The sequence below is a fragment of the Mastigoproctus giganteus genome, chromosome 4 (assembly GCF_048544385.1).
Source record: "Mastigoproctus giganteus isolate SK-2022 chromosome 4, ASM4854438v1, whole genome shotgun sequence".
Taxonomy (NCBI): domain Eukaryota; kingdom Metazoa; phylum Arthropoda; class Arachnida; order Uropygi; family Thelyphonidae; genus Mastigoproctus; species Mastigoproctus giganteus.
The window spans coordinates 208,755,243-208,768,279 of record NC_143578.1 but is presented as its reverse complement, the minus strand read 5'-3'; the positions used below and the strand labels follow the sequence as shown (position 1 = coordinate 208,768,279).

General features: G+C 36.8%; 2 protein-coding genes across 2 annotated transcripts in view; one reads left to right on the top strand and one right to left on the bottom strand.

Annotated features, from left to right (window-relative positions):
- LOC150087358 (nose resistant to fluoxetine protein 6-like) overlaps nucleotides 1–3,610 on the top strand; it is a 98,691-nt gene extending 95,081 nt beyond the window's left edge. The window contains exons 14-15 of the mRNA XM_090372454.1: nucleotides 2,428–2,570; nucleotides 3,153–3,610. Coding sequence (XP_090228580.1) covers nucleotides 2,428–2,570; nucleotides 3,153–3,362 — 353 coding nt within the window. The 3' untranslated portion in view covers nucleotides 3,363–3,610. The remainder of the gene's footprint in view (nucleotides 1–2,427; nucleotides 2,571–3,152) is intronic.
- A 764-nt stretch (nucleotides 3,611–4,374) lies between these two features.
- LOC150087357 (kelch-like protein 40) overlaps nucleotides 4,375–13,037 on the bottom strand; it is a 35,530-nt gene continuing 26,867 nt past the window's right edge. Inside the window, exons 9-12 of the mRNA XM_090372453.1 lie at nucleotides 10,215–10,398; nucleotides 8,881–9,084; nucleotides 8,520–8,743; nucleotides 4,375–4,526 (exon numbers count right to left, since the gene is read on the bottom strand). Of these exons, the coding sequence (XP_090228579.1) occupies nucleotides 4,375–4,526; nucleotides 8,520–8,743; nucleotides 8,881–9,084; nucleotides 10,215–10,398 (764 nt within the window). The remainder of the gene's footprint in view (nucleotides 4,527–8,519; nucleotides 8,744–8,880; nucleotides 9,085–10,214; nucleotides 10,399–13,037) is intronic.

Here is a 13,037-nt window from a genome sequence, read left to right as displayed (position 1 = left end):
AATACAATGATACACAATATGTGGTTACAGTGGCGTAGCTAGAATTTTTGGGCCCCTATGCAAAAACCACCGAAGGCGCCCCTCCCTTTATTAATATGAAACATCAATGCCTTACTCGTAAAAATATTTATAATGTACATCTTAAAAAATATATTCAAGAAATCTAAGCGATAAAAAAAAACTTAAAAAAAGTTCGTACATCAAAAGAAACAATTTAATAATCTATAATGTTAGAATTAGCATTAGTATGGCATATGATGCAAGAAAAAAAGCTTATATAGCATCAGCCAAATTAGTTATATTAGCCTAATATGTTATATTAGGTTAATTTATAAATTTTATTCTTATTTAAAAATATCTTCCTTGCCTTTATTTTTACAAATCACTGATTGCTCCTTTAAGGTTTAATTTGGTGGGTTTTTTTTTTTTTTTTTTTTTTGTTAAATAGCTAGTATAGTAAGATAATTTAATCTTTTTTGCCTTATAGAATTTCTTCTGTAGTCGTCTTTTATTATTTTTAATTTACTAAATGGCCTTTCAACACTAGCCACAGTTGTTGGAAATGTAGAAAATAACGTATGGTGGCTCTCTATTATTATATAATTATATTAATAATTATTATTATTTTATAGTTTTCTTTCTATAATATTTATAGAACCTCAAGTGGGGTTAAAAAATTTTATCGGGACAGGCACGTCCTCCCTCCCCTTCCCTTCCCGTCTTCACGGGCCCTATGCTTTGCTAATTCTTGCACCGATAGTAGCTATGCCTCTTGTGTGGTTAACAGCAATCAAAAATTTAAGTTTAAAGTTTTAAATAATCATTATGTGGTATATGCAAAACGCGATAGCCAATTCTTGTCACAACTGACTCACAGAACAAAACCAGATAATAGAAATCAATAAAATAAAATATTTTAATATAAGACTAAAAATACACATACAGTAATGGAATAAAAACTTACTGAAAAAGTAGTTAAAAAGAAATAAAATTAAATAACCAACAAGGATAAAAACTGATAGAAGAAAACCTAGTCAGGCTGTGGATGATGATGTTTATCCACTGATTTATTTTTATTTTTTTTGAGTTAGCTGTAACACTAACAAATATTTTATACAACTACGATTACGACACACATGGCGTTTATTATTATATTTTTTTACAAAATATAAAAAAAAAATATACGCAGTATTTACTCAAGTTTATACGCTACGAAAATATAATTCATTACGAGCATAGAAATATGTTTGAAATGATATTTGATTTTTCTTAAGTATGGAAACATCAACTGCCACGGTAATAATAAACAATAACGAGAATTTAAAAGAACTCGAAATATATACTCACCGAAATCTTTTTATGAAAATATATCCCAATAAGTCATAAATTTAAAATAATACTGTAATAAATATTTGTCCTCTAATAACTTCATTCAAAGAAGCACTGCTCAGTACTTCTAAAACGACGATTAAACGAACCAATATTTAGCCTCTCTCCACTGTTTATACGAACCAGTATCTAGCCTCTCTCCACTACAGCTACCTCCATATTATTGTCCGAAATCTATGCATTAGAATGCATTCGATCATAATGCAAAAAAAGTATCCTTATAACTTTTCTTATCCATAAATTTATGCTATCTTATTATACAACCAAGTTCTTCCCCTCACTTTCAGAACTAATTGAATTGATATTTTTGACATACCATACTTTTCTTCGAACTTGTTATGCCCCCTGGGAACACCACATAATTTGATAACACTGGATATAAATAAATCGTAATTTTATTCATTTATACTATTAATTTCATTAAAAAATAACTTGCAAACTTTCAAAAGTAAGGAAATTCGCCAAAAGAGTGTAGATGGGTAGAATATTTTATTTAGTATTATTTATTCGTTTATTTAGCTATTTGTGCAAAAAAAATAAACGCTTATATAATATCACTTCAACGAATACAGCGGCTGGTCGCAAAAGGGTGGTTCTTAAGAGAACTGAGGAAAGAATATAAACAGGAAAAAATAAAAATAAAACAGTTTTTAACTGAAAAATTAAGAATATAAATTATAACAATTAATATATGAAATATAATAAAATAAAATGATACTTGAGTGCGAAACTAGATTTTTCTCGGAGGAGAGAGGTAACGATATTATATCAGTGATAGTATATTTTGTGGTAAGTGCGCCATAGAGAATAAATACCTTAGAAACAACATTTAATATACTACATCAAATAATAAAAATGCAGAACAATGAGATGGTACATCATCAAAAGATTCTAGTCTACGATATTTGAAGATTAAAATCTTTCGAAATTCGAATGGCGTAATAGCTGCTCGTCTGAAAACGATGGTCCATTTTACTGTTCTACCCAAATAACAGTGTTTGTCCATTGCAGTAGTTTTTCAACGTAATTCTCTTTTAGGATTCGTCAACACATTGCTTTCATGGAGTGGCTTCGTGCCTTTGAGTCGCCTCACGTACCTTGCCTACCTCATCCATCCACTACTTATGTATATGTACTCAAGCTTTGTGAGGATTCCACTTTACTTTAGTCAGTATTTTGTGGTAAGTATCCAATTCCAATTACATCGTTGGTTAACATTCATTATTCTACATTTTGATCGGATTTAAATTCATGTCTCTCACCCAAAGTTGAGATGAGCGGCTCGCAGTACAGGAATCCTCGCACGCCTATGACTTTAGTTAGTGAGCAACTTAATTTTGTTTCAGTAAGGGGAATCTTAAAATTTCAACGAACCAAAAGAGGGAACGCTTAGATTTTTATTCTATAGTTAACACACCTCTGGCTATGTTAACTATGAAGAATCTATTGCATGCTGTACAGAAATAGAATACAACGGGGGTTCAGCCCTGGTTGTATTCTATTTCAATTCATTAGAGCCAAATGGAATATTGTTCCAGTCTGTCACACGCACCGCTAATATTATATACATACTTGATTATTAAAAACAAAATATTTTATTAATGAGCGTTCCGTTTCGTGGCGTTTTTCATCCCTTTGCTTAACAGGATGCATTAATTGAAAAAAATTTGCACAAACAACAAATTAAAAGAAAAATGCGCGAATGTTATTCAATTTTGTGATGGGTAAATCGAATTTTTAACAATTCTCTTTCTTTTCTTCAGATGTACCTCTACTTAGGACATATCTGCGCCACTTTTGGACTAGCGTTTGGCTACAGCTTGGCATTCGAGTCTCCATTCATTGCTTTGGAGAAAATGCTAGTGCAACAGTTTGAACAATGGCAGCAGAAGAGGGCAAACACAAGAAACGATGAACCAAAAGAAAATGAATTAAAAGAAGCCGTCGTTGTTAAAAGTCGGGACGGTATTTGACGTGTTGTGGGTTCGCCTTGGATTTTTAATACTGACGATTATAGTGATAGCCTACCTCCACCCATACTGATGGGGCGAATACCACAACTCCCTAACGGTACGTATTCTAAACGCTGACAGGGGTGAACCTTGTTCCTCGTTATACACAGTGCTGTGTGCAGGAGTGCTCAAATCTCTTCCATGTAGGACTTGATCAATATGCAGTTCAGCATTTACAGATTAATGTGAAGTCTAGTGGGAGAAAACCGTTGTTGAACCTGCTATATGTATATAACTCTATAATCGCGTACAAATGTGTTGACCAGTACCAATTATCCATATTTTTTTTTTTTTTTTGTACAATAAAGAATGTTATAAGTCGTTCTTCGGTGTATGTTTTCTCCTTTAAGTAATACCAGCCATTTTCCTATGGCGCTATAGTAAGAAGAAAAAAATATATATATTTGTTATTAGGGTCACCCGGAAAGTATTTCATCTACCATGTGTCTGTTAATTGCGTGTGTTCTCTGGTCGATTTGCTTGCTTTGCTGGACGATAGTAAGAAGAAACGCAATAGGCGATTCAAGGCCTAGTCATTTCATATACTATGGAGCAAGTAAGGAGAGGGAAGGTCTGGTGAGCAAACCCTGAGCTGCCCGTTGTCTTTCTCTTCACTATGCACTAGAGGAGAATGACTAATAGATGGAATCATTTTACCTTCCAGGCGTGAAATTATAAAAACGGTTGTTGACATGCATCTACATAAAAATCTGAATTTATTTCTGTTTATTCCTACATCTGACATTCAGGAGTTATCACACACCTTTTAAAGACTGATAATTTCTCGTAGGGAGATTGAGATTTATCAAATCTAAGCACATACCTTCCAATACAAAGAAATTACGCACTTTGGGACAATTGTACTTGTCATGGAAAATAGTGATGAGTTCAAGCAACCTTAATTCTGCAAAGAATCACTCAAATTCTTCTTTTTCACCTAGGCGCTTTCAAAATTGCCAGAATCTCCAGTAGTTCAGCACATGGCGACAGCAGCAAGTCCAGTCATTTCTGTTGGTAATGACTTACATGGGATCCACTTGGAAGCTTTCTCGTCCAGATAATCGACATCTTTCAGTGTCCGATTTTGTTTAGTGGTGTTTCCGCCAAGAACAAACAGCTTGCCGCCTGAAAACAGATTTTATTACTAATAATTAGGAAACAGAGTATCAATTTTAAGAAACAGAGCTGCTTAGAATTTTCGCTACTGTACATAAGCAAGGAGACTACTGTAACATTTAAGTGGTGTTATCAAACTGCCGGCACTCAGTGAGATTGGTGGACACTTGTCAGGACGGAGAGTCAATACTCGTATTGTATTACTATGTGCTCTTGAAGATTTCGCTGGGAAATTGCCAGCCGCTTTGCGTTAGTGTTATTTTTATTTATTAATTAATAAACAACAGTGCCGAGTGGATGCAACTTGATCGGGCACATTCGTGGTACTGAAATTAAACTAACAGTTTTCTTTAACGAAGAAGAAAAAGAAATATGAGGAATACGATACGAAATATACCCTCCCATAAGGGTTTACGGTGATTTATATCCAAATATTTAAGAGCAGAATTCAACATGCAACGAAATACAGTTCAACATGATTTAAATTAAATTATAAACTAAATATAAGAATGACGGGAAATTAGTTATTTATTAAAAGTTTCTACTCAACACTGTTTTATCATAATAGTGATAATTATTATGAATTAACTGGAAAACTCCACCAAATTTTACAACTTGATAATCCTTGACTACAGCAAATTTAACGCATACTTTAACGATATTTTGTGCTCCGGGAGAACCATATAAAGTCAGAGGAGTTCAAAAATACAAGAACATTGCCGTATTTAGTACTCACTCGAGCTTGAACCGCATTACTCAAAGCGCGTATATCTTCGCTTGATCATTCGACTACTGCAGCCTCAATAAATTTAAGCAACTAACTAATATACAAGGGATAACTGATAGTTTCGTGGTCTGACTATTGAAAGAAAGCAGTAGTAACATAATCTCCGTTAATGTCAATACATTTTTTACAGCAGCCATTTAGGAGTGTTATCTATTTTCAAAAGATTGATGGTTAGTTTCCAGCCGAAGTACAACAGCACTACTAATCACATCATTACTGCTTTCAACTTTTATTCATTTCAAGTAATTTTTCATTGATCTGAAAAAACAGAATGCCACATTTGAGAAATAAAAGGGACGCAGTGCCGGATTCAGGCATAGGCCAATGAAGCCATGGTCGTGGACCTCACCGTTTCCTTTTTTGAGGATAAAATTTATAATTATATATTTTGAGCTGGCCTCTTTGGTTTAGTGTCTCAACATAACCAATTCCGGCTCTAGGAAGGCGAAAAAAAAAAAAATGTCACTCTGTGTGTATTCATCATCGCAATACATGACTCGTGAGGTGATGCGTCAATGAAACAATTTTTTTTTTCAGTGTTCCACTACTTTCCAATTAATCTGAAAAAAAATAAATAATAAATAAAACAGCATTATTTTCTCTTTAAATCTGACAAACACAAATAAGAAGGGGATATTTAGTTGTAATAATTATATACTAGGTATACATACCAACCAAATTATGATATTAGGATCACCAGTAAATGATTACGGGTGACCCTAATATCATAATTTATTTTTGTCTGTAAATTGCGTGTGTTCTCTGGTCGATTTGTCTATTTTTCTGGACTCAAAAAACCCCAGTTTCTCATGGGAAAACCTTGCTATCTACGCACGAGACCGACAAACTCAACCACGGAGGGAAAAAAGCCCATTAAGGTTCCTCGCGTCATTGAGGGGATTCGAACCCGGACCTTTTCCACCCGGTGTGGGGAGGAGGGTGACGATACCACTGTGCTACCGCGCAGACACTAGGTAACGTACCGCTATTTCACACTTAAACCACGAATTCATCAATTATACCTCGTTGTTCACTGTAATAATAGGCTGCGCCAATGTGATACTCGCAGATGGCCCAATTGTTGTACTGTTTTTTCTTTTTTAACCCAGAAACACGGAATTTTCATAGAGTAGGAAAGCCTCCAAAACATATAATGACGCCTTGTAGCCTTAGTTGCAAAAACAAACAGCAACAATCGCCTGTACCAAATAAGTTGTTCTGCTGGGCGATTGGATTTGTTCTGAAATCACAACATATTTTGGAGATATTTCTTGCTTTGATATTTGATCTTAGAGCGTGGTCGTCTTTGTTTTGAGACGATGTGGTTTTCCATAAGATCGACTTTAGAATCTTAGGCTGATCGAATCAGCAGAACAAAGCTTGGCTTATTTCATAAAACGTTTTTTTTTTTTTTGTTCAAGAACTTCACCATATATTAACTCTGCTTGTTGATGGTTTTTTTTTTTTACATCAATCAAAAAAAAAAAAAAAAACACCATTTGTGAAAGGAGTCACAAAAATTAGCATAGAATTAATAGAGGCATAGGATGCAAGAAAGCAAGCTTATGCAGCATCAGCCAAAAAAAAAAAAAAAAAAAAAACCCTCCCATTTCACCCCTCCATTCGTTCCAAATGCCTGTCCAGCTCAGCCTTAAATTTATTTAGGCTAACTTCCACAACAAAAGATGGAAGTCTGTTCCACCAATCAACTACCCGTTGGCTAAAGCCAAATTTCCGCACATCTATTCTACGACTGTCTTTCCTGAATTTGAATCTATGCCCCCTCAGGTTCTCAATCTGAGCAAGAGGAAGAATCCCATCAGCATTCGGCTTGCTCAACCCATTCAAGGCCTTATACACCTCAATCAGATCACCTCGCATGTGCCTACTCTCCACGCGCTGCAATTTGCAGAAATTGAGCCTTTCTTGGTAAAAGCACCCCTTTGTTCCCCTCACCAATCTTGTTGCCCTTCTTTGAACTCGTTCTAACAACTCTACATCCTTCCTAAAATGAGGCCTCCAGACCTGTACACAGTATTCAAGGTGTGGCCGGACCATTGTACAACGGGATAATCACCTCCCTGTCCCTGCTAGCAAAATTCCTATATAACATTGAAAAGACTCCATGACCTGCTCTGGCAGCCCGTCTTCAATGTACTGCGAACTTCATGTCTGATTGCACAATTACCCCAAGGTCTTTTTCACTTTCCACTTCCCTGAGTGTAGAAAATAGAAACATACCACACAGTTGGTATGTTTCTATTTTCTCTTGGGTTATTGCTACCCATGTGCAGTACTTTGCATTTGTCAATGTTAAACTTCAGTTGTCACTTCTCAGCCCATTTGCCCAACTTATCTAGATCCAGTTGGACTAGCATACTGTCTTTACTGTCGTTAACAGTCCTGCCAACCTTTGTATCATCTGCAAAACTTGGCCATTAAGCCTGATATATCTTCATCAATATCATTGATGAATACACAAAACAACAATGGGCCCAGCACCGAACCCTGGGGAACGCCATTAATATTCGTCCACGAAGAGCAGTGCCCATTGATTACCACACTCTGTCTTCTCCCACTCAACCATCCTTTTATCCATTGTAGCAATTTACTCTTAATACCATTCTGCTCCAATTTGTACAGCAGTCTTCCATGTGCAACAGTATCAAAAGTTTTCCTGAAATCCAAGTATATGGTATCAAAATTATTTTTTGCATCCAGTTCCTTTGTGACCACGTCATAGTATCCAATCAAATTGGTCAAACTCATGTTGTGTCAACTATTACTGCAGTCTTGTCTGGATGATCCTGTAATGCTTCTTTAACCAGTGACTAAATTATTTTCTGGGAACACAAGTTAAACTAACAGATCTATAGTTACTTGTGTCACCTTTTGAACCCCCTTTGTGAATTGGGACACATATGCATACCTATAGTCCATGGGGGCCTGCCCTAATCCTGCCCATAATTATGGCTAGCGTTTGCTTACTTCCTTTGTTGTTTCCTTTAATATAACTGGATAAATCCCGTCCACCCCACCCCAAAATGTCCATCATCGACGACGGAATTAGAACAGAGACATTTCCAGACAATTTTTATTGCTTTGGTAATGATGTTCTCTGATGGCAGGCAACTATTCACCCTTACTTTCTTTCCAGAACAAAATGCAAACCGTTTTAACGTATTAAAGCTTTAACCTAATAACCATTTACTTACTTGCACAGACAGCTGCAACCCCATGACGAGGTGAACGTAGTGGAACCACCTTATTCCACGTTTTTCTGTCATCTTCGTAGACACAAACTTCGCTGATGCTTCCTCCGTGGTGTCTGTTCTTGCTAATGCAAGCAACACCTCCCAGACAGTAAAGTTTACGTTCCCATGTAATTAGGGTTACAAAGCAACGGGGAGAAGGCAACTTGCTCACTTTGTACATCCACCTACAGGAATAAAGAGACACAGGTCATTTAACTCTCATGCTAAATTCGAAATAATGAGTACATAAAAAATCTAAGATTTTTTTCTCGACGAATTGGTTATATTGAGGCTGTATCACAAACAATAAAATATTATTCACCTTTTATTATTAGTGTCAAAGCAGTCCACATATCCAACGGAAGAGAAGTTCAAGTCATTCGTTGCTTGAATAATCCCTCCTGCTAAGAAGATCATTCCTCGATGCACAGCCATTCCCATTGCCATCCGTCCACAACACAAATCCATTTTCGGATCGGCCCACCTGTCAGCCCCGGGATCGTACATTTCTACAGATTTCAGAAGCCTAAAATCGGGAAAAAAGTTTTTTTTTGTAGAACTTTGAATTCTTGGCTTTATAAATATTACTCGTTTTCTGTTGTACTGATTTACCTTTGTTGTTGAGCAGTAGGGTACAAGCGGCACGAGGAACATAATACTCACCACGGCGATGTGGCCAGGAGAATTACAATGATATAAAATTCAGGTTGTATTTGAGATTATAACTGAGAGTATATTAAGTACTATACTATTTTTTAATATACTTTTCAAAAGCATAATGCAGACGGGTGAGATTACTATATGTGTGTATTCTTATTTTCAAGCTCCCATGAGTAGCACAGTTGGTATAATTACTGTCCTCCCCACAAGGGGTGGAAAATACCCGAGTTTGAATCCCATCAATGATGCGAGGAATTTTTATGGGTCTTTTTCACAACGTGGCTGAGTTAGTCGGTCTAAGGCGATGGTAGCATGGGTTTTCTCCCGAAAACCTCGTCCAGGAAGCAGCAAATCGACCACAGAACACACGCAATTTACATATGGCACAATATAGCCTAAGTTACTGATGCGCCTTAAACCCTACAACCAACCAGCTTATTTTCAACATCGTGGCCGAGTTAGCCAGTCATGATAAAAAAATCCATTTTTTTTTTTTTGTCGAATATACGACTGGTAAATGCTCTAAAATTACAACCGACCTGTATGGTGGTAAGCTTTTACATTTTTTTGATAACTATGAGGTGAAAAAAAAAAAAAAAACAAGCCATATTAGGGTCACACGAAAATTAACTCATTTACCCGTGTATTATGTCCATAAATTGCATTCTTTGTCTGTTTTGTTGGAAGAAAACCACGAGTTTCTTGGGGGAGGAGGAGGAGGAGAAAACCTTGCTATCCTCGCCTGAGACAGACTAATTCAGCCATGGATTGAAAGAAGCCCATAAAAGTTTGTGTCATTGACGGGTTTCGAAAAAAACGCGGGCCTTTACCACCCAGTGTGGGCAGGACGACGATTACAACCATTGTGTTACACCCGCGAAGACTCTACAGTATGACCAGATCTCACAAATAACAAACTTGTCTAGAAGACCTACTATAATACCTGTCCCGTTGTTTAAACTTATTTAAATAAAATATCACGCAGAAATAACTTACCAGTCTTTATCATCGTGTCCACCTACTACATAAATTCGACCTTTCCATATAACCACACCATGATAGCAGCGAGCATGATTCATTCCAGATACAGAACGCCACGAGTTACCTCTGACATTGTAGCGAAAGCAAGCCGCCGTGGGCTTCATTTTCGTATGGATTGTTGTCCTAGAGTCGCACCCACCTAGACATTGGAAGAAAGACCAGAAGTAATTATAGTCATTATACCAGGAGCGATCATTAAAGTAACCAGAAGTTATTATTTTTAAATTTTTGGTTAACTGTAATAAAACTAGTTCAATAGGGTTACATTCGGCGGAAATATATCCATGCCTCCAGCAGAACTCGTCCCACAGTTGGTTTTTTTGGGCTCAAATAAGGGCTCGTAAGTCCACCGCTGTCATATAATAATAAATTATTATCCTCAAACCACAGTCATACACCGAGCTATCTGACATGAAGCACTGTCCTTTTGATTTTTCAACAAGACACTTCTCTCAGCAGAAATTTTGAAATTGGGACGTTGAATAAGAACCAGAAAATCAAATCTATAATGGCATGTTCTTCTGATCCAGGGAAACAAACGATATTTAGGCCAAATAATCCTAGGTGGTATTCCATTAGTAGAGCTTTAAAAAGAGATTCTGAGCACAATAATTTTCACACAATAAAGCATTCTTTTAATAATATCACAATGCTTTTTTTAACTGCTCTGTTATTCACATGTAATTATAACCTACATTACACAGAAAAATAATGTCCGAAGTATCCTTACTAAGCCAAGTTTCGATAGAGTAACAAATGCGGAAGTTGGAGAAACAGGAGAAGAGTTTCAAGATTTAATAGTTTGTTCTTCAAACTATAGATATTCTGATCGAAGGGGTGTAGGCAAGGAAGTCACTGCAGTCGCTGGTAACGTTGGAGACGGTAGCAGGTCCACCAACTCAAGTGGTTGACGGATAAGGTTTGAGGCAGATGGTAGAGACTGACAACAAGAACGAGATGGCCTAGGTGACTGAGCAGTTGTGACATAAGTGATTCTGATGGGGTTAAAACTGTTGGGAGTCACCAGGACCAAAAATCTGCCAGACCAACCCTGATGATAAGTATTAGAAATTGTCCAGAGTCGAAAACTGACATGGGGAGATACTGTACAAGTGCCTTTACAGGAGGGTGTCGGACATCCATGGATTGTCTAAAGCTAACAATACTGCATTAAATCTACATTTAATCTATGTATTTCTTTTTTCCATACAAATTGAATGAAAAAAAAAAAGAAATATTGAAATATTAATTGCTGGACTTTTATTAATCCGATTTTAATGAAATTTGTAATGGCTAGACAAATATTTTTAAAAGGCTCAAATGTAAAATTTAATGAAAATCCGTTCTTCCGCATGTAATAGAGTTCCTCGATTATTTGCGGACGAACGGACAGACGGATATGGTGAAGACGACAGGCGCATATGCATACATGTATGCAAACGCACCTAATAAATGTGCCCCCCATCTCCAGCAAGGTTTACAATGCTCACCTTACAATGAATTACAGATAATGGAAGAAGATGACTCGGCTTGATGATTCGTGTTTAGGGTCTAATAGTACGTTACTATACTTACCAATAATGTAGATATGTTCCTCGAAGTACACAGCGCAATGGTGGTGACGAGGTTCAGGCATTGTGCTCACGCGATTCCATGTGTTATTTGCGGAGTCATATGAGAGAACAATGTTACCTGAAATGGTACGTAAAAAAATTGGTTCATTCACCTAAGGTCGAGTATTTAAAATAGTTTGAAAATACAACAAGAACTATGATAAAAGAAATACAAGATCCATTCTTATTCATTTGTATTCATTCTTGCTGGTAAATAAATCTACGAATGTACGAACTATATACAATAATGAGATATATTCTATCCTATCGTGAGTACAGTTGAACTGGGTTATTTTGAATTGGCGCACAGGTGGCTAAGTCCATATCCTCCGAGAAGTACAGTATAGTAATTTCGATTGCCATTCGGTTGGGAAAGTCGAAGTTAGGAGTCTCTACGTCAAAACAGGACCACCTTTTGAAGCGCTTATGCCTTAAAAACCGTAAAGCGTCTTCGTCTGAGTTGAAAAGAGAATGGGAAGAACATACAGGAGTGGTAGCAAGTGCAGTAACAGCCAGAAGACACCTCTTCAAAAATGGACTTGTAGCTCGTCGTCCTAAGAAGAATCCCCTCCCCACACAAAAAATGAAAAAGGTCCGATTAATTTGGTGTAAGGAGCATGTCAAATGGACCCCGAGCAGTGGAAGTCAGTTATTTTCTCGGATGAGAAGAAATTCAACCTGCATGGCTCTGATGGAAAATAAACGATTAGCCGTATACGTGGTGAAGAATACCATCCACACTGTATGGTGTCTACAGTGAAATTCTCTACCAGCCAAATGATATGGGGGTGCATTTCGTATTCCGGGCGGAGTAGGTCACTGCCATTTATATAAGATTCCGTAAATGCCAATGGATACCTGGCTATATTGGAAGGCAAATTGCTGCCAACCATTAGAGACCATTTCGACCTGCCAAGTAACTGCATCTTTCAGGACGACTCTGCTCCTTGTCATCGGGCGAAAAGTGTAAGTTTGCACTTTTGTAGTTACCTTAGCTTCATTTCTGCATTAGAGTTCAACAGCAATGTGTTTGCATTTGTTACAGGTGAAAAAATGGTTGGAAGAACGGTCCATTACAACTCTTAGCTGGTCAAGAAACAGCTCGGATCTGAATCCTATAGAGAACTGTTGGCATCGTGTGGAATCTGTAGTTGCCAGAAATAAA